At 44.6% G+C, this 21370-nt stretch overlaps 1 protein-coding gene across 1 annotated transcript in view; it reads left to right on the top strand.

Moving 5' to 3' along the window:
* Window positions 1-8097: 8097 nt before the first annotated feature.
* LOC124552340 (synaptic vesicle glycoprotein 2A-like) overlaps window positions 8098-21370 on the top strand; it is a 150373-nt gene continuing 137100 nt past the window's right edge. The window contains exons 1-2 of the mRNA XM_047126610.1: window positions 8098-8107; window positions 8194-8367. Coding sequence (XP_046982566.1) covers window positions 8098-8107; window positions 8194-8367 — 184 coding nt within the window. The remainder of the gene's footprint in view (window positions 8108-8193; window positions 8368-21370) is intronic.

Raw genomic sequence — 21370 nt, 5'->3', positions numbered from 1 at the left:
CCAATCTGCTGTTGTTTGCTGATGAAAGCATGGTGTACGGTAAGATGTCGGGTGACTGTATTAGGATACAAGACGACTTCGATAACATTTCTAGTTGGTGTGATGAATGGCAGCTAGCTGTAAATGTGGAGGATGGGTAGGAAGACAAACCTGTAATGTTCGGATACAGTGTTACTAGTCTCTTACTTGACACACTCAAGTCGTTTCAATATCTGGGGGTAACGTTGCAAAGCGATATGAAATGGAACGAGTATGTGTGAACTGAGGTAGGGAAGGCGAATCGTCGACATCAATTTATTGGGGGAATTTTAGGAAAGAGTGGTTAAAGTGTAAAGGAGACCTCCTATAGAACACTGGTGCGACTTACTCTTTAGTACTGCTCCGTTTCTAGTCCTTACCAGGTTGGATTGAAGGAACACATCGAAGCAATTCAGAGACGGGCTGCTAAATTTGTGACCGGTAGGTTCGAACAACACGTAACTGTTATGAAGAAGCTTTGGGAACTCAGATGGAAGCACCACTTAGAAAAGTTAGAGAACTGGCATTTGAAGCTGACTGCGGAAAGATTTCACTCCAGCCAACATACATTGCGCGTAAGGACGATGAAGATGAGATATGAGAAATTAGGGCTCAACGGGAGGCACATAGACAGTCGTTTTTCCCTCGCTGTGTCTGTTGGCTTGCGGATTATCGATGTAGATGAAAGGAAAGGTACTGAAAATGGCGCGAACCCAATTCAGCTCATTGTCAGTCAGACAAAATAGAGCGGGAAAATCATGTGGATCACGAGTGTCATCCACACTAGCAATGAAGGGTTAAATCATTTAACCACACCAAGAAAAATTTTTGAATGGTAGCTGTCTCTCAAAAACCTTCTCATATTTTTGAAATATACATGACGGCACCGTTGAAAGTTGCCCGCCTCCTCTTTGAATGCGAATACAATATTTCGACATCGGAAATAAACAGGTATAACAATGGACAGTCTTATGCAAAATCGATTGTTAGGATTCTCCTGCCAGTATTTCAATTTATTTCATCAGTGTAGGTAAACGTTTCTCTTGCCGATCTGCAAAAGTGACTTTCTCTACACAAGAAATAATTCAAATTGTGGAAGCATATTGTGAAAACAGGTTCGATTAAGCAAACTCGTGAAATTTTCGGGGTCAAATAACAGCATAGAGGACTTCCAGTAAAGAGAGCAATACAGAGTCTGTAAGAAAACTGAAGCTCCTACGGATCAAAATGTAAAACTACAAAGAATTCCTTCAGTTCGCACCCCAGAAGTGATTGCAAACATTTGCCGAAGAATTATTCAGATCCCAACATGAATTGGCCCAAGACGCGCAAGTAAGTAGGAGGAGTTGGCAGTGGACTTTTTTTTTTTTTTTTTTTCATCAGTCTTCTGACTGGTTGGATGCGGTCCGCCACAAATTCCTTTCCTGTGCTAACCTCTTCATCTCAGAGTAGCAATTGCAACCTACGTCCTCAATTATTTGCTTGACGTATTCCAATCTCTGTCTTCCTCTACAGTTTTTGCCCTCTACAGCTCCCTCTAGTACCGTGGAAGTCATTCCCTCATGTCTTAGCAGATGTCCTATCATCCTGTCCCTTCTCCTTATCAGTGTTTTCCACATATTCCTTTCCTCTCCGATTCTGCGTAGAACCTCCTCATTCCTTACTTTATCAGTCCACCTAATTTTCAACATTCGTCTATAGCACCACATCTCAAATGCTTCGATTCTCTTCTGTCCCGGTTTTCCCACAGTCCATGTTTCACTACCATACAATGCTGTACTCCAGACGTACATCCTCAGAAATTTCTTCCTCAAATTAAGGCCGGTATTTGATATTAGTAGACTTCTCTTGGCCAGAAATGCCTTTTTTGGCCTTGGCGAGTCTGCTTTTGACGTCCCCCTTGCTCCATCCGTCATTGGTTATTTTACTGCCTAGGTAGCAGAATTCCTTAACTTCATTGACTTCGTGACCATCAATCCTGATGTTAAGTTCTCGCTGTTCTCATTTCTACTACTTCTCATTACCTTCGTCTTTCTCCGATTTACTCTCAAACCATACTGTGTACTCATTAGGCTGTTCATTCCGTTCAGCAGATCATTTAATTCTTCTTCACTTTCACTCAGGATAGCAATGTCATCAGCGAATCGTATCATTGATATCCGTTCACCTTGTATTTTAATTCCACTCCTGAACCTTTCTTTTATTTCCATCATTGCTTCCTCGATGTACAGATTGAAGAGTAGGGGCGACACGCTACAGCCTTGTCTTACACCCTTCTTAATACGAGCACTTCGTTCTTGATCGTCCACTCTTATTATTCCCTCTTGGTTGTTGTACATATTGTATATGACCCGTCTCTCCCTATAGCTTACCCCTACTTTTTTCATAATCTCGAACAGCTTGAACCATTTTATATTGTCGAACGCTTTTTCCAGGTCGACAAATCCTATGAAAGTGTCTTGATTTTTCTTTAGTCTTGCTTCCATTATTAGCCGTAACGTCAGAATTGCCTCTCTCGTCCCTTTACTTTTCCTAAAGCCAAACTGATCGTCACCTAGCGCATTCTCAATTTTCTTTTCCATTCTTCTGTATATTATTCTTGTAAGCAGCTTCGATGCATGAGCTGTTAAGCTGATTGTGCGATAATTCTCGCACTTGTCAGCTCTTGCCGTCTTCGGAATTGTGTGGATGATGCTTTTCCGAAAGTCAGTTGGTATATCGCCAGACTCATATATTCTACACACCAACGTGAATAGTCGTTTTGTTGCCACTTCCCCCAATGATTTTAGAAATTCTGATTGAATGTTATCTATCCATTTTGCCTTACTTGACAGTAAGTCCTCCAAAGCTCTTTTAAATTCCGATTCTAATACTGGATCCCCTATCTCTTCTAAATCGGCTCCTGTTTCTTCTTCTATCACATCAGACAAATCTTCACCCTCATAGAGGCTTTCAATGTATTCTTTCCACCTATCTGCTCTCTCCTCTGCATTTAAGAGTGGAATTCCCGTTGCATTCTTAATGTTACCACCATTGCTTTTAATGTCACCAAAGGTAGTTTTGACTTTCCTGTATGCTGAGTCTGTCCTTCCGACAATCATATCTTTTTCGATGTCTTCACATTTTTCCTGCAGCCATTTCGTCTTAGCTTCCCTGCACTTCCTATTTATTTCATTCCTCAGCGACTTGTACTTCTGTATTCAGTGGATACTGACTGGAAAGTCTTAATTTGAGGTCATTTGGTGTAACAGTTGTGTAGCAATTACCGGAGGATGCCGGTCATAAACGTGTGGGTTACCACACGTGGCTTTTGAATAACATCAGCGCTGGTTTGCTAGACCCTTTCCATTACATCATGAGTAATGAAGCATCTTTTCAGTCACTTGAGTTCACAGGACACGAGATACTGCTCAACGAGGACCCCTAACATCGTGTGTCAAGGAGCACTCCATGAAGAAACAATCGGCGTTTCGTGTGGTGCAACAGGAAAGCGCACCATTGTACCGATATTTTTTGTCACCATCCTCAACCCGGTTGCATGTATGGAAGTTGTTGATACATTTTGTGGTCAACTCACTGAATATGAAAGACAATACTGTTTCTTCCAGCAAGACGGAGCAACTGCTACGCATCTAAGGTATCCCAGGAACATGTTCACAATGTTTTCACTGAGGAACGAGATGTCAGCGAACATGTATGGCCACCAAGTTCACCGGATCTAACAACATGTGATTCATTTCCTGCGGGTGGGGAAACAAATGGGCACACAATGCAGGAGCTCAAAGACAACATCAGCCGATATGTTGCCGATATCGATGTCCGAACTTCGCGCCGGGTGTATCTGGATATGCTTAGATGTGCACAGCTACAGGGCGACAACTATTGAACCGTAACTCCTAAACGGTTTGTGTTAGCGCATTCAAACTGCACGGTTGGCTGCAGGGCGTAATGGGAATTAGTATGCGGATACATGGTTTAGCGACGAGGCTTATGAGCAGTGCTAGCCCCGGCTTATGTGTCGGTTTAAGCCTTAACTGTTACTCTGCGTCTGGTTTCCCGCAGTTATTGCTGTTATGCCATGGTTCTTCCTCTTTCTACGTGTGGCAGCAGCGGTGTATATCGATATTCGCGCCTTGTACTATCTTTGGTCTGGTGCTTATAGTTTCCGGCTAGCCGGTGTGCGGCAGTCGGTCGGTTGGTGTGGATCAGCCAGGAAATCGCATGGCGCAATGGGCCGGGCCCGCTGGCGGTATCTATGCAGTGTCGGAGCGTGTGGGAGCTGTTCAGATTGCTACGAGGTTCGTGGCTCACCGACCCAGGATATCAAAGTTGAGTGGCGATTTAATTACCGAAGCCAGTCTGTTCACATTGTGCCGTTGGTTTTCATGGTTGGCTGTTCGGGGTATTCCCGTGCGCAACAGAGAGTGTTAGAGTGAGCGAAAGTTTGGCCACAATCTGGTGGAGTTTAATTGTATTTTGGTTATTTCAAGTCCAGGTGCACCAGCGGAATTTTCTGCCTTAGCGTTCCGGTTACCTGCCCTGGCCACCGACGTAAAATTCAGGCAGTGTCCTTTCCTCACCGTGTTGTCGCTGTCCAACACGTGTGTGTAATTTTGAGAGCTTATGCATACTTGGTTCTGTGCGGCTACGCCTTTTACGTTTTGGCTTTGGAGTTGCTTGTGCAGTGGTCGGGTGGAAAGCAAGTCGTCTTGTCAGTGGGTCCGTTGACTGTCTCTTGCTTGGGTTGCCGGCGGATCGGATATAGTTGGGCCGACTACCTGTCTCCCCTAAGAGAACGTTAATATTTCAAGTGCAGACCGACCCCCGGAAACTTCTGAGCGCCGCTGCCTGTACTGCCTTTTCTTATTGGCGTTTGTAATGGCTCATAGCCGATGGTTTGAATTTGTATGTTATTAGTTGGGTTTTAAATAATGGGCCTTCAGCCGCTTTAAAATTGAAAGTTCCTTACTTGTAAAGTCTTGCATTGTTTGGGCCTTCAGCCTCATTTAAAATATTTTTTTGGATAAAGCTTTGGGCCTTTTGCCTTTTTAAAATTCATTGTAGTTGTGTTTTTCAATAATGGGCCTTCAGCCTGCGTAAAATATTGTTTAAAGATAAAGATTTGGGCCTTCTCCCTACTAAAATTTATTTTAGTTGTTTTAAGTCATCGGCCTTCAGCTGTTCTTAAATTGATACTCTTGTCTTTCAAGTATCAGACTGTGTGGGCCCTTCAGCTTAATTGAAGATAAGGTCTTCTGCCTTGTTTTTTTTCTTTTTAATTAATTTTACCTGCATTCTTAAATCATAGGCCTTCAGCCGTCTTTAAACTAAACTTGTTTGCTTTCCAATGTTAGATTTGTTGGGCCTTCAGCCAAGTTATAGAACCGACTTACGTGAGGCCTTCTGCCTTCTAAATATTCTGTTTTCAGTCTGAATTCTAAGTTAATGGCTTTCACCCGTTTTTAAATTCAAGTTGTTGTGCCCTTAAGGCTTAAAATAGTGTGGCCTGTTCAAAAATTTTGCTGTATTGTTTGGACAACTAAATATGTTGTTATATGTGTTTGAGTGTAACTGAAAGCCTCTTTTGGCCCCTTTCCACAATTCCAACTGTCCTGGGGATTTAAGCAGGGCGGTTCAGTCCACTGTCATTTGGATGGGTTCGTCAATAAGCAAAATTGGCGCATTTGGGGGACTTGAGGATTCGCATTTCGCGTTAGAGAAGTCTCTTCACCCTCAACGGGTGACTTCATAGTGCGCAGAGTTCACACACACAATAACCGGTGCGATATTCGATGATGGCATGGTGACTTCCGAACATTACGTGTAGGTTTTGGAAGTTGATTTCATCCCCATTACCTCTAGCGACCCTGATTTGGACAAGATGTGGTTCATGCAAGACGGAGCTCGACCCCACCGAGGTAGGAGAGTGTTGGACGCCCTGGAGGAGCACTTTGGGCACCGTATTCTGACTCTGGAGTATCCAGAGGCCATTTGGCATGGGCTGAGGTTGGCTGTCATATTCTCCGGTTCTGAACACATGCGACTCCTTTTCGTGGGCTATACTAACGATAAGGTGTACAGAAATAAACCCAAAACATTGCTGAGCTGAAAACAGCCATTCCGGAGTTCATCGACAGCATCAATGTTCCGACACTTCAGCGGGTCATGCAGAATTTCGCTATTCGTCTGCGCCACATCATTACCAATGAGGGCAGGTATATCGAACATGTCATAACCTAAATCTGAATAACTGTAGTGATTTTTACATGTTGAATAAAGTGTGTCCATGTACTAATCTACGTTTTTTTTTGTATACACTGAAGCGCCAATGAACCTGGTATAGCCACGCTTTTTCAAATACAGTGATTTGTAAACAGGCAGAATACGGCACCGCGGTCGGCAAGGCTTATATAGACAACAAGTGTCTGGCAAAGTTGTTAGATAGGTTACTGCTGCTAAAAAGGCAGGTTATAAAGATTTAAGTAAGTTTGAACGTAGTGTTATAGTCGGCGCACGAACGATGGGACACAGCATCTCCCAGGTAGCGATGAAGTGGCGATTTTCCCGTACAACCATTTCAGCCGAATGTACCGTGAACACCAGGAATCCGGTAAAACATCAACTCTCCGACATTGCTGCGGCCGGAAAAAGATCCTGCATGAACGGGACCAAAGACGACTGAAGAGAATCGTTCAACGTGACAGAAGTTAAACCCTTCCGCAAATTGCTGCAGATTTCAATGCTGGGCCATCAACAAGTGTCAGCGTGCGAACCATTCCATGAAATATCATCGATATGGGCTTTTGGAGCCGAAGGCAGACTCGTGTACCCATGCTGACTGCACGACACAAAGCTTTACGCCTCGCCTGGGCCCATCAACACCAACACTGAACTGTTGATGACTGGAAACATGGTGCCTGGTCGAATGAGCCTCGTTTTAAATTGTATTGAGCGGATTGACGTGTATGGCTATGGAGGCAATCTCATGAATCCACGGACCCTGCTTGTTGGCAGGGGATTGTTCAAGCTGGTGGATGGGATATGTGCAGTTGGAGTGATATGGGACATCTCATACGTCTACATACTACTCTTCTGTCTGAACACCTGCGTCCATTCATGACCATTGTGCACTCCGGCGGGCTTGGTCAATTCTAGCAGGACAGTGCGACATTCCACAGGTCCAGAGTTGCTACAGAGTGGCTCCAGGAACAGTCCTCTGAGTTTAAACACTTCCGCTGCCCACTAATATCACCAGACATGAACATTATTGAGCGTACATCATCTACATCTACATTTACACCCCGCAAGGCACCCAACGGTGTGTGGCGGAGGGCACTTTACGTGCCACTGTCATTACCTCCCTTTCCTGTTCCACTCCCATATGGTTCGCGGGAAGAACGACTGCCAGAAAGCCTCCGTGCGCGCTCGAATCTCTCTAATTTTACATTCGTGATCTCCTCGGGAGCCATAAGTAGGGGGAAGCAATATATTCGATACCTCATCCACAAGGGCACCCTCTCGAAACCTGGACAGCAAGCTACAACGCGATGCAGAGCGCCTCTCTTGCAGAGTGTGCCACTTGAGTTTGCTAAACATCTCCGTAACGCTATCACCCTTACCAAATAACCCTGTGACGAAACGCGCCGCTCTTCTTTGGATTGGAGCGTATCTGGGATGCCTTGCAACGTGCTGTTCAGAAGAGACCTCCACCCCCTCTTACGGATTTATGGACAGCCCTGAAGGATTCATGGTGTCAATTCCCTGCGGTACTACTTCACACATTAGCTGAGTCCATGCCACGATGTGTTCCGACACTTCTGCGTGCTAAACGATATTAGTCAGGTGTACCAGTTTCTTTGGCTCTTCAATGTAGTTCAGTAATTGTCATCCTGTATGTATTTGATGTTGCTGTGGTTCAGTTCCAGCGTCTTCTATAAATGTATTTTTCATTGAATTTTTCAGCGTAAATAAATGATTAAGTCCAATGCCGCTCTTTGTTTCTGTAATTTCACAGCATTTGCTTTTTACTTAGATGGGATACTTTTATCAGCACTACCCTCAAGGTGGTAGATTGAAAATATGTCTTTGGGTACTGTCGATGATCCACGTTTTGATGCTTTCCATTTGTGAATTTGTCATTTTTCATGTGACGCTCGCCGTCTGTTGCATCGGCAGACGAGGAGCGCGGGGAGACTGGCGCCGGGGTGTACAAGATACGTTCCGAAGATGACGCCGACCTGGGGTCGGGGAAGGACTGGCAGCGGCTGTCCAACGGGGCGCAACATGGCGGCGCAGTGGGTCCAGCCGAGGGCGCTGCCACACCTTTCGAAGAGGCCGTCGCCTTGACAGGTGGGTGCAGCGCCAGGCGTCACACACTGCGGGACCAAACTACATTCACCATAAGAATACACCTGATGATGCAAACAAACACAAACGGCATGATTGGTCAGAAGCCGTAGCACACGTACACTAGTGTTGTTACGCTCTTGGAAGTAGGTCCTAGTTACAGGGACAGGCAAAATAATGTGAACATTCTTAGTAATGGAATGGTTATATTTGACAGGCAACAACGCAGATGAGGTACATGTCGTGCTGGACTGCGCGTGTTCAGTACGGACCAGGCATCAGTGCAGGTCGTTTACGGGTACTGCACACTTCGTATCTGCGTCCACAGCTCGAGGTCTAGTGGTTAGCGTTGCTACCTTTTGATTCACGGGGTCTCGGGTTCAATTCCCGACCGGGTTGGGGATTTTCTTTGCCCGGGCACTGGGCGTTTGTGTTGTCGTCATCATTTCATTATGGTGACAGTGGCTAGACTGGACTGTGCAGAAATTGGACAGTGTAAAAATTGGGACTTTGTATGAGCGCTCATAACCACGCAGTTGAGCGCCCCACAAACCAAACATCATCATCATTCGTAACTGCATTCAGAGACCGAGGTCCACGTGCAATGACAGATGTAACAGAGTTTCAAAGAGGGCAGATTGTGGGGCCGCGATTAGCTGGAGCATCAGTAAGCAAGACAGCCAACTTATTGAATGTTTCGAGAGCAACTGTTGCAGTAGTCATGACGGCCTAGATAAAACGTGGGAAGATATCATCGTGTAAACGTAATACTGGACGCGAATCAAAGCTAAATGACAGAGATCGTCGTACGCTAACACGAATTGTCTTGTCTCAAAACAACACAAAACAACTGATGCTAAGGTGACTGCGGAGCTCAATAGCCATCATCCAGACCCCGTATCTATCGACAGTGTCCGCCGAGAATTCCATAAAGCGAATATTCGTGGACGAGCTGCCATAACGAAACCATCAGTGACGATACCCAGTGCAAGTAAGCGTAAAACGTGGTATCAGGAGCATAAATCTTAGACGGCTGATCAGTGGCTGATCTTATGCTTCGACGAATCAACATTTGCGTTATTTACAACATCAGGCCGGGCTCAAATCTGGAGAACGCCAAAAGTAGCCTACAATCCTGACTGCTCGATTCCAACGTTTAATCATGGAGGTGGAAGTATGATGGTGGGATCAGCCGTATCATGGTATTCTGCTGGCCCTACCATTACTCTCAAAGGCCGTGTTACAGACAACAATTATGTGAACACATTAGGTGATCAGATGCACCTGGTGATTCAAATTTTGTTCCCTAACGGTGATGCCACATTTCAGGACGATAATGCACCCATTCACACAGCCAGGACGGTACAGTGTGGCATGAGGAGCATGCAGCTGAACTGCAGCGTCTTCCCTGGCCAGCACAGTCCCCAGACTTGGACATTATGGAACCCTTGTGGTCGGTATTGGAGCGCAGACTCCGGAGCAGATTTCCGCCTCCCTCGTCACTACCGGGGTTAGAAGAGGTTCTAATCGAGGATTGGCACAACATTCCACTGGAAACTACACAATCATTATATACCAGTATTCTAAGGAGAATCGCAGCTGTATTACTGGCAAATGGGGGTCCAACCCCTTATTAATAAACCATCCCAAAGTATGTACAGGTGTTCACATTATTTCGTCTATATTCTGTATGTGCAGGATATCTTATTACTAAGTTACGTTAAACGAAACTAAGATATTCTTATATATTCACAGCCATCAATGTTTTTCTTAGTCACGCTTTAACTGTGTAGTTTTTGTTACAAAAATCGTGTTCAGACACACGGTTGTGCTCCGAATCGCGCGCTGTTAAAACGCAGTCTGAAAATGGCTGAGGCTGTTTCCTGCTCCGTAGTGAAACATGCGTGTTGAACGCAGTTAAAAACTGGCGAGAAATAGGTTGTACTTAATTTTTTTTCATAAATTTACAGGAAAAATCGGCATTGAAGGTTTCCGAGGCACTATATTTGATACAGTTGAGGTACAAAGCAAGAAGGGAAAGCAGAAAGGTGGAAGGAGTATATAGAGGGTCTATACAGGGGCGATGTACTTGAGGACAATATTATGGAAATGGAAGAGGATGTAGATGAAGATGAAATGGGAGATACGATACTACGCGAAGAGTTTGACAGAACACTGAGAGATCTGAGTCGAAACAAGGCCCCGGGAGTAGACAACATTCCATTAGAACTACTGATGGCCTTGGGAGAGCCAACCCTGACAAAACTCTACCAGCTGGTGATCAAGATGTATGAGACAGGTGAAATACCCTCAGAGTTCAAGAAGAATATAATCATTACAATCCCAAAGAAAGCAGGTGTTGACAGAAGTGAAAATTACCGAACTATCAGTTTAATAAGCCACAGTTGCAAAATACTAACGCGAATTCTTTACAGACGACTGGAAAAACTGGTAGAAGCCGATCTCGGGGAAGATCAGTTTGGATTCCGTAGAAATGTTTGAACACGTGAGGCAATATTGACCTTACGACTTATCTTAGAAGAAAGATTAAGAAAAGGCAAACCTACGTTTCTAGCATTTGTAGAATTAGACAAAGCTTTTGACAATGTTGACTGGCATACTCTCTTTCAAATCCTAAAGGTCCCAGGGGCAAACTATAGGGAGTGAAAGGCTATTTCCAATTTGTACAGAAACCAGATGGCTGTTATAAGAGTCGAGGGGCACGAAAGGGAAGCAGTGGTTGGGAAGGGAGTGAGACAGGGTTGTAGCCTATCCCCGATGTTATTCAATCTGTATATTGAGCAAGCAGTAAAGGAACAAAAGAAAAATTCGGAGTAGAAAGAAATAACGTGTGTGAAATCTTATGGGACTTAATTGCAAAGGTCATCAGTCCCTAAGCTTACACACTATTTAGCCTAAATTATCTGAAGGACAAACACACACACCCATGCCCGAGGGAGGACTCGAACCTCCCCCGGGATCAGCCGCACAGTCCATGACTGCAGCGCCCTAGACCGATCGGCTAATCTCGCGCGGCAATGCGGAGTAGGTATTAAAATCCATGGAGGAGAAATAAAAACTTTGAGGTTCGCCGACGACACTAATTCTGTCAGAGACAGCAAAGGACTTGGAAGAGCAGTTGAACGGAATGGACAGTGTCTTGAAAGGAGGATACAAGATGAACATCAACAAAAGCAAAACGAGGACAATGGAATGTAGTCGAATTAAGTCGGGTGATGCTGAGGAAATTAGATTAGGAAATAAGACACTTAAAGTAGTAAATGAGTATTGCTATTTGGGGAGCAAAATAACTAATGACGGTCGAAGTAGAGAGGATATAAAATGTATACTGGCAATGGCAAGGAAAGCGTTTCTGAAGAAGAGAAATTGGTTAACATCGAGTATAGATTTAAGTGTCGGGAAGTCGTTTCTGAAAGTATTTGTATGCAGTGTAGCCATGTATGGAAGTGAAACATGGACGATAAATAGTTTGGACAAGAAGAGAATGTAAGCTTTCGAAATGTGGTGCTACAGAAGAATGCTGAAGATTAGATCACATAACTAATGAGGAGGTATTGAATAGAATTGGGGAGAAGAGGAGTTTGTGGCACAACTTGACATGAAGAAGGGACCGGCTGGTAGGGCATGTTCTGAGGCATCAGGGGATCACAAATTTAGCATTGGAGTGTAGCGTGGAGGGTAAAAGTCGTAGAGGGAGACCAATCAGAAGGACGTAGGTTGCAGTAGGTACTGGGAGATGAAGAACCTTGCGCAGGATAGAGTAACATGGAGAGCTGCATCAAACCAGTCTCAGGACTGAAGACCAGAACAACAGAGGTACAAATAGTCAATGGATATAACACGGAATCGGTATCGTAGTGGGGTGTTAATCTGGTGAAGTTTATGTATCGCTGGTTCAAATCTCGCCTTGCTTATCTTTCGTTTTTCGTTCAATTTGAAATACCAAAATCTCGTAATTGTAAATTTCATCATCATGTTTTTATAAATAATGTACTCTTCCTGCTTCTAATTACATACTGCACGCGAAAGTCCTGTTTTCATTTCAAATATATATTCTTAACTGTCGATATTTTATGAATGTTTGTTAATAAAGGCCTGCTTAAATTAAGAAAACGTACCAATTTTATTTTTAGGGCAAAAGTAAAAACCGAATATTCTTTATTTGGACTATGACCATTTTATACCTTTAGTCTCACACAATCCAGAGAGGTAAGTGTCGTAAAAACGTGAAAAACGATCATTTTCACAGTATCGAGATCACCATACAAATGCTGCATTTTTACTTTTGCTACTATACCATTACAATATGATCCCAACAGAACTGATCTGGAACGAAGTTAAGGGATTTGTCGTGAGAAATAACAGACCGTTAAGCTACCAGACGTACTGGTACTAACGCAAGCAGGTTTTTAACATGTCACTGTCGAACGCTGGCGGCATATAGAACGTCTCGTCATAAAAGAAGAAGGGAAAATGCGGCGCCGTTGTGGCTTCGTAGATTCTGTTGTTGATGGACTCGTTATCAACGTAGCAGGTGACAGTTCCAGAAATGAAATGTATTCTTCCGATTTGGATAAGGAAGAAGCTAATGGATCATCAGACGACTGATGTAATTAACACCTTCAGTGGCGTCGGTATTCAAAAGTACGGTGAAATCGTTGCAGTATGCTATTGCATCACACAGCGCGCTCAGAAAAATTACCGTGTTTAAGTTAGCAAGTTTCATCACCCTTGTTTGTTATTACAATACTATGTTACGTGGTCACCCAAGAAGCATGCTGTAATGCTGGAATTTTGTCGAATGTTATTTCATTCTCTTTAAAAGTTAAATGACGATCGAAGCTATATCGTTTCTCTGCTCCTCTCTTTTTACATATGAACTGCAACAGCTCACGTAATTACAAGTTAGTAGGACCATCTGGCTGCCAGTGCTGTTCAAATTAAATTCGCCGGTAAAGCTGTTGTCCCGCATTATCGCGCAGTCTATGTGCGTGTAACACAGCATAAAACGTGTGCTTATGGTCGTACGTGATTGTACTGGACACAGATCGGCTTCCCTTCCACGTGAAGAGAAACCCGATGAGATTCAAGCCACACGCGGAGGGACACATGATGTAATGGTTACATAACGTTGATTGTTATGATGAACACAGTGTATAGCTGAGAACAGGTGTGTGTCCATATGCGCTCGGGACGAAACAAATCCAAGAGGCATCTTGCTGAATACCGTTTAACGCCACCAATAACATGTATAACGGCCTTAATATGGCGAGTAAGAGGGTCCACGGGTTTCTAGAGGTGCAGCATATCTAGCTGAAGGTAATCATCCACTGCTGGATCCTGTAGGGCTACCAAATGCGAGAAAGTTGTTTGCCGGTTTCACTTTCTGTTCCAAATAATCTGGCACATTTTCTATGATATTAATAGAGGAAAGTGCCCAAAATGCCCCCTCTCACTTTTGGTTTTAAGAAAATTGAAAATAATAAAAAATTTAAAAGCATTCAATATTTGCATGCCCAGGTAACTGTGTACATTTAACCGCCACTTACTGTGCTGGCCTTGGATCGAATCTGCCCAGTCCATTACTGTCCAGGATCGCTGTGCCAGCCTGTCTGTAAGTGATTTTTAGGCAGAGTCCCACATACTACTACGTGAATGCCTGGCTGGTACCCAAGCCCCATCCCAGTTACATGATTTGCAGACCCTTAGAAAACCTTCAAATCAAATGGCTCCAAGCACTACGGGACAGAACATCTGAGGTCATCAGTACCCTAGACTTAGAACTACCTAAACCTAACTAACCTAAGGACATCACACACATCCATGCCCGAGGCAGGATTCGAACCTGCGACCGTAGCAGCAGCACGGTTCCGGACTGAAGCGTCTAGTATCGCTCGGCCACGGCGGCTGGCAGAAACCTTCGCTCAGTTCCAAATACACTGACGGAAAAAGCGCAACACTAAGAAAGAGTTGTTCGACATAAACAACAATTGATAGGTATGTTTCTACATGTAACAGATTATATCTGTTCAAAGTTCGATCCAATTGCGCCACTAATAGGATGCGTATGTAACGGTCGTAAGCGCAACATACCTTAGAGATTGCACTTGGCGAGCTGTCAGACAAAGATACCTTTAAGGCGACAATTACTCCATTATCAGCACATCAATGGCTTTGCTTGGTTGGTTGGTTGGTTGTTTGGGGGAAGGAGACCAGACAGCGTGGTCATGGGTCTCATCGGATTAGGAAGGGATGGGGAAGGATGTCGGCCGTGCCCTTTCAGAGGAACCATCCCGGCATTTGCCTGGAATGATTTAGGGAAATCACGGAAAACCTAAATCGGGATGGCCGGACGCGGGATTGAACCGTCGTCCTCCCGAATGCGAGTCCAGTGTCTAACCACTGCGCCACCTCGCTCGGTTGTCATCAATGGCTTTGAACGACGTCATGTACTAGGGCTATGAGAGCTGGATGTTCCTTCTGCGATACTGCACAGAGACTAGGCAGGAAGGTAGCATTGTACGTGATTGCTGGCTGCAGTGGGCACGAAAAAGTACGGTTGCAAGAAGACCAGCTTCCGAGAGGGCAGAAAGTCGTGCTCGGCGTATGGCGGTGGCACATCGTACTGCATCTGCAGCAGCAGTTGGCACCGCAGTGACGTAGCGAACTGTTACAAATTGGTTACTTCGAGGACAGCTCCGACACAGACGCCATGTAGCGTGCGTTCCACTGACACCAAAACACCGCCATTTGCGACTTCAGTGGTGTCAAACGAGAGCTCATTGGAGAGCTTGGTGGAGGTCTGTTGTGTTTTCTGATGGAAGCTGGTACTGCCTCGGTGCCAGTGATGGCCGTGTGTTGGTTAAAAGGAGGTCAGTTGAGGGCCTGCAACCAACCAACCTGCCTGCGTGCATGCTACAGACACAGGACATACACCTACTTCGTATGACAGCAGCAGCTTCCTAGTGGTTACCCCACGCTCCGAGACTGCAAATCTGTACGTCGTTCTCCTGATTCTTCATATTGTGCTGCCATTTATGAACAGTATTCCAGTGAGTGTTTTCCAAGGGGATAACGCTCTCCCACATACCGATGTGGTAGCCCAGCATGCTCTACCGAGCGCCGACATGTTGCCTTGGCCTGCTCGATCACCAGATCTGTCTCCAATAAAGCACGTGTGTGACGTCATCGGACAACAACACCAGCGTTAACTGTTCCTGTACTGACCGATCAAGTCCGATAGGCATGGAACTCCATCCCACAAACTGACATCCAGCACAGTGCGTGCAGGTTTGCATGCTTGCATTCAACTTTCTAGCGGTTACGCCGACTATTAATGTACCAGCATTTCACATTTGGAATAGTTTATCTCGCACTTACATTAACCTGCATACATGTCCAAAGGAGCAGGCACTGCAGTAACTACAGCCGTTAAGAAGCACGTTAACAGACAACCATCAGCTGTAGAATGTAACGATGACAATGAAAATTCGTGCAGGACCGGGGCTCGAAACCGGATTTCCCGCTTATCGCGAGCGGTCGCCTCACCATTTGGCTATCCGTGCACGATTCATGGCCAGACCCAATCTTCCATACGTCGTCAGTCACGTGCCCTTTGGGCGTGCATGCATGTCCGAAGCAACATTGCTTCATAATTCGTAATAACATAGGCACTGTAATATCGTATTTACCCGCCGATATCGGGCAAGCAATTTCCAGGTAAAATATCTCGCCTGTACGGGAATATCCATGATAGATGTACGAGTACAGGTCGTAGACGCATAGTCGACGGCAAAGGTAACTTTGGGTCTGGCCGTGAATCGTGCACGGATAGCCAAATGGTGCCGGCAACGTAGCTCAGCGTGTTCGGTCTGAGGTTAGCTGCCCTCTGTAATAAAAAAACTGAGTCAGTGGAACGGCTATGAACTGGAACAAGCGTCAGGGGACATCCGCCATGAACAAATGCAACGAACTATAACGAAGAAAATATACTACTGGTCATTAAAATTGCTACACCAAGAAGAAATGCAGATTATACACTATTCGTTGGACAAATATATCATACTACAACTGACATGTGAGTACATTTTCACGCAATCTGGGTGCATAGATCCTCAGAAATCAGGAAACAGAACAACCACCTCTGGCCGTAATAACGGCCTTGATACGCCTGGCCATTGAGTCAAACAGAGCTTGGATGGCGTGCAAAGGGACAGCTGCCCATGCAGCTTTAACATGATACCACAGTTCATCAAGAGTAGTTACTGGCGTATTGTGACAAGCCAGTTGCTCGGCCACCATTGACCAGACGTTTTCAATTGGTGAGAGATATGGAGAATGTGCTGGCCAGAAAGGCCCGTACAGGACCTGCAACATGTGGTCGTGCATTATCCTGCTGAAATGTAGGGTTTCGCAGGGATCGAATGAAGGGTAGAGCCACGGGTCGTAACACATCTGAAATGTAACGTCCACTGTTCAAAGTGGCGTCAATGTGAACAAGAGGTGACCGAGACGTGTAAACAATGGCACCCCATACCATCACGCTGGGTAGTACGCTAGTATGGCGATGACGAATACACGCTTCCAATGTGCGTTCATCGCGATGTCGCCAAACACGGATGCGACCATCACCATCATTATTCTGTAAACAGAACCTGGATTCATCCGAAGAAATGACGTTTTGCCATTCGTGCACCCAGGTTCGTCGTTGAGTACACCATCGCAGGCGCTCCTCTCTGTGATTCAGCGTCAAGGGTAACCGCAGCCATGGTCTTCGAGCTGATAGTCCATGCTGCTGCAAACGTCGTCGAACTGTTCGTGCAGATGGTTGTTGTCTTGCAAACGTCCCCTTGTGTTGACTCACGGATCGAGACGTAGCTGCACGATCCGTTACAGCCACGCGGATAAGATACCTGTCATCTCGACTGCTAGTGATACGAGGCCGCTGGGATCCAGCACGGCGTTCCGTATTACCTTCCTGAACCCACCGATTCCATATTCTGCTAATAGTGATTGGATCTCGACCAACGCGAGCAGCAATGTCGCTATACGATAAACCGCAATCGCGATAGGCTAGAATCCGACCTTTATCAAAGTCGGAAACGTGACGGTAGGCGTTTCTCCTCCTTACACGAGGCATCACAACAACATTTCACCAGGCAACGCCGGTCAAGTGCTGTTTGTGTATGAGAAATCGGTTCGAAACTTTCCTCATGTCAGCACGTTGTAGGTGTCGCCACCGGCGCCAACCTTGTGTGAATGCTCTGAAAGGCTAATAATTTGCATATCACAGCATCTGTTTCCTGTCGGTTAAATTTCGCGTCTGTAGCACGTAATCTTGGTGGTGTAGCAGTTTTAATGGCCAGTAGTCTAAGATAACAAAAAAAAAAAGAAGGTAAGGTCAGCGCTCGCGATTAGCGGGAAATCCGGGTTCAAGACCCGTCCTGCACAAATTTTCACTGTTGTTTTTCCATTCTACACCTAATGGTTGTCGATATTCGCAATTGCAAATATATTTAATGTATTTCGTGAAAACTGTAGTTGCCGCAGTGGCTGTTCCTTTGTAGATCAAGCATGTCTAAATGAACTTTGCATCGTTATTCAGAATAACACAGGCACTGCAATATATTGTGAAAGAGGTTGAAATCATAAATTTCATTGAACAACCTACTTTTGTTATAATTGAATGCGACAGGCTAGATCACAGCCCTACGGCAACAAGGAGCAGTTATCAAACACGATTTAATTTTTCAAAAGGATCCAAGGTGGAAGCCGTTCGCAAGCCCTTCGTCTAATTCCAACTGATAAGCAGCTTAGCTGATGCTCTTTCGGGAAATGTTGGTCCAAGGCAAATTGTAGTTAGTCCTGACAACGTCGGCATGCTTTCTGGAATTATTGTGCAACACTCAGGAAAGTCGTGCGAAGATTTCTAGCAGACACTGATTTGAAACGTTTCAGCACGCATAAAATACTGACACAGAGCCTACGCACGTATCCATTCAAAATCCAAAGCCGCCAGCCAATTTCAGGCTATGCGAAAGAGGACTGTCTTCGCAAACCATATTCTCTCGACGACTGTCACTGTGGAAGAGCACAGAGCGACGTACTGGTCTGCAATGCGAACTGAGTACCGATGTGACGTACTGAGGTACTCCGGTTGGGATATTGAGACAGCTCGGTCGGTGGGGGCCTGTATGCATTTGGGAAGCTCACTATGTTTCCAAAACAGAGCGATTTTTTCGCTAAAACATCATCACGCAAATGACTAAGAATCCAATTAATAAGTTCAATACGGAGGTAGACTTAGAGAAAACTTTTGACATTGTTGACTGGATTACTCTCTTTCAAATTCTAAAGGTGGCAGGGGTAAAATACAGGAAGCGAAAAGCTATTTACAATTTGTACATAAACCAGATGGCAGTTATAAGAGTCGAGGGGCATGAAAGGGAAGCAGCGTTTGGGAAGGGTTGTAGCCTCTCCCCGATGTTATTCAATCTGTATATTGAGCAAGCAGTAAAGGAAACAAAAGAACAATTCGGAGTAGAAAGAAAGAATGTGTGTGAAATCTTATGGGACTTAACTGCTAAGGTCATCAGTCCCTAAGCTTACACACTACTTAACCTAAATTATCCGAAGGACAAACACACACACCCATGCCCGAGGGAGGACTCGAACCTCCGCAGGGATCAGCCGCACAGCCTATGACTGCAGCGCCTAAGACCGCTCGGCTAATCCCGCGCGGCAATTCGGAGTAGGTATTAAAATCCATGGAGAAGAAATAAAAACTTTGAGGTTAGACGATGACATTGTAATTCTGTCAGAGACAGCAAAGGACTTGGAAGAGTAGTTGAACGGAATGGATAGTGTCTTGAAAGGAGGATATAAGATGAACATCAACAAAAGCAAAACAAGGATAATGGAATGGAATTAAGTCGGGTGATGCTGAGGGATTTAGATTAGGAAATGAGACACTTAAAGTAGTAAAGGAGTTTTGCTATTTGGGGAGGAAAATAACTGATGATGGTCGGAGTAGAGAGGATATAAAATGTAGACTGGCAATGGCAAGGAAAGCGTTTCTGAAGAAGAGAAATTTGTTAACATCGAGTATAGATTTAAGTGTGAGGAAGTCGTTTCTGAAAGTATTTGTATGGAGTGTAGCCATGTATGGAAGTGAAACGTGGACGATAAATAGTTTGGACAGGAAGATAATAGAAGTTTTGGAAATGTGGTGCTACAGAAGAATGCTGAAGATTAGATGGGTAGATCACATAACTAATGAGGAGATATTGAATAGAATTGGGGATAAGAGCAGTTTGTGGCACAACTTGACAAGAAGAAGGGACCGGTTGGTAGGACATGTTCTGAGGCATCAAGGGATCATCAATTTAGTATTGGAGGGCAGCGCGGAGGGTAAAAATCGTAGAGGGAGACAAAGAAATGAATACACTAAACGGATTCAGACGGATGTAGGTTGCAGTTGGTACTGGGGAATGAAAAATCTTGCACAGGAGATAGTAGCATGGAGAGCTGCATCAAACCAGTCTCAGGACTGAAGACCACAACAACAACAACAACAATACGAAAGTTAGGAAAGCAATAGATTGGTCGCATTTTTTGTTGGATGATAAACTAGGTGTGATTTAAAAATGATGGCGGTCAAATTACCTAAGATTAAGGCACAGGTAGGCAAAGTAGAAAAAAGCATTAGGCTGATTGTGGATGGAAGGAAAGCGCCTAATGCCAAGTCGAACAAATATCTTAATAGTAAGTTGAAAAAACTATATGCGCTTGAAACCTCTTACAGTTTAAAGAATACTTATGAGTTAGCAAATTTCTTGAAGGATGTAGCAGTAGCAGAGGGCGCATGTCTGATATCTTTTGATATAAAAAATTTGTATACTAATATTTCAATTAAAGAGTGTCTTGAAGCGCTCAAGAATAATTTGATAAAGAATTGTAAGCTGAGCCACGCCGAACTTGTGGAATTTGTCGATCTACTAGAAACGTCACTATCGTTTAACTGCTTTCAGTTTAATAACAAGTATTACAGTCAGAGTGATGGCTTAGCAATGGGCAGTTGCCTAGCTAGTACGCTAAACAGCCTGGAAAGTAAGTTATTCAGGGACAACATAGCGCTAAGAGAGAAAACGGTTTATTATAAGAGATATGTAGATGACATTATAGCCATCATCATAGGTGATAGAATAGATATCAATGATTATTTAAATGCGCTGAATGCTATGCATAAGCAGATCATATTTACAGTAGAAGTTGAAAGTAATAATAATATTAGCTACTTAGACCTCACTATTACTAAAGCAGCCGGCCGTCATACGTTTAGCATTTACAGCAAACCAGTAGCTACAGGCGTTGTTATTCATGCGCAATCCAACCATCCATCTAAGTATAAAAAGTCCAATTTTTGCTCAATGATATATGGGCTGTCAAAGCTGCCGTTGCAGCGTTAGACAAGAGATAGATGACACTTCCTGGCAGATTAAAACTGTGTGCCGGACCGAGACTCGAACTCGGGACCTTTGCCTTTCGCGGGCAAGTGCTCTATCATCTGAGCTACCCAAGCACGACTCACGCCCCGTCCTGACAGCTTTACTTCTGCCAGAAACTCGTCTCCTACTTTCCAGACTTTACAGAAGCTCTCCTGCGAACCTTGCAGAACTAGCACTCCTGAAACAAAGGATATTGCGGAGACATGGCTTAGCCACAGCCTGGGGGATGTTTCCAGAATGAGATTTTCACTCTCCAGCGGAGTGTGCGCTGATATGAAATTTCCTGGCAGACAGTCGTGCTTGGGTAGCTCAGAAGGTAGAGCACTTGCCTGCGGAAGGCAAAGGTCCGGAGTTCGAGTCTCGGTTCGGTACACAGTTTTAATCTGCCAGGAAGTTTCATAGCAAAGTACACTCCGCTGCAGAGTGAAAATCTCATTCAAGAGATAGATGTTCTCAAGCATAGAGCCTGCAGCAATGGT

The sequence above is a fragment of the Schistocerca americana genome, chromosome 10 (assembly GCF_021461395.2).
Source record: "Schistocerca americana isolate TAMUIC-IGC-003095 chromosome 10, iqSchAmer2.1, whole genome shotgun sequence".
In the NCBI taxonomy this organism is placed as follows: domain Eukaryota; kingdom Metazoa; phylum Arthropoda; class Insecta; order Orthoptera; family Acrididae; genus Schistocerca; species Schistocerca americana.
This window is presented reverse-complemented; position numbering and strand designations above follow the sequence as displayed.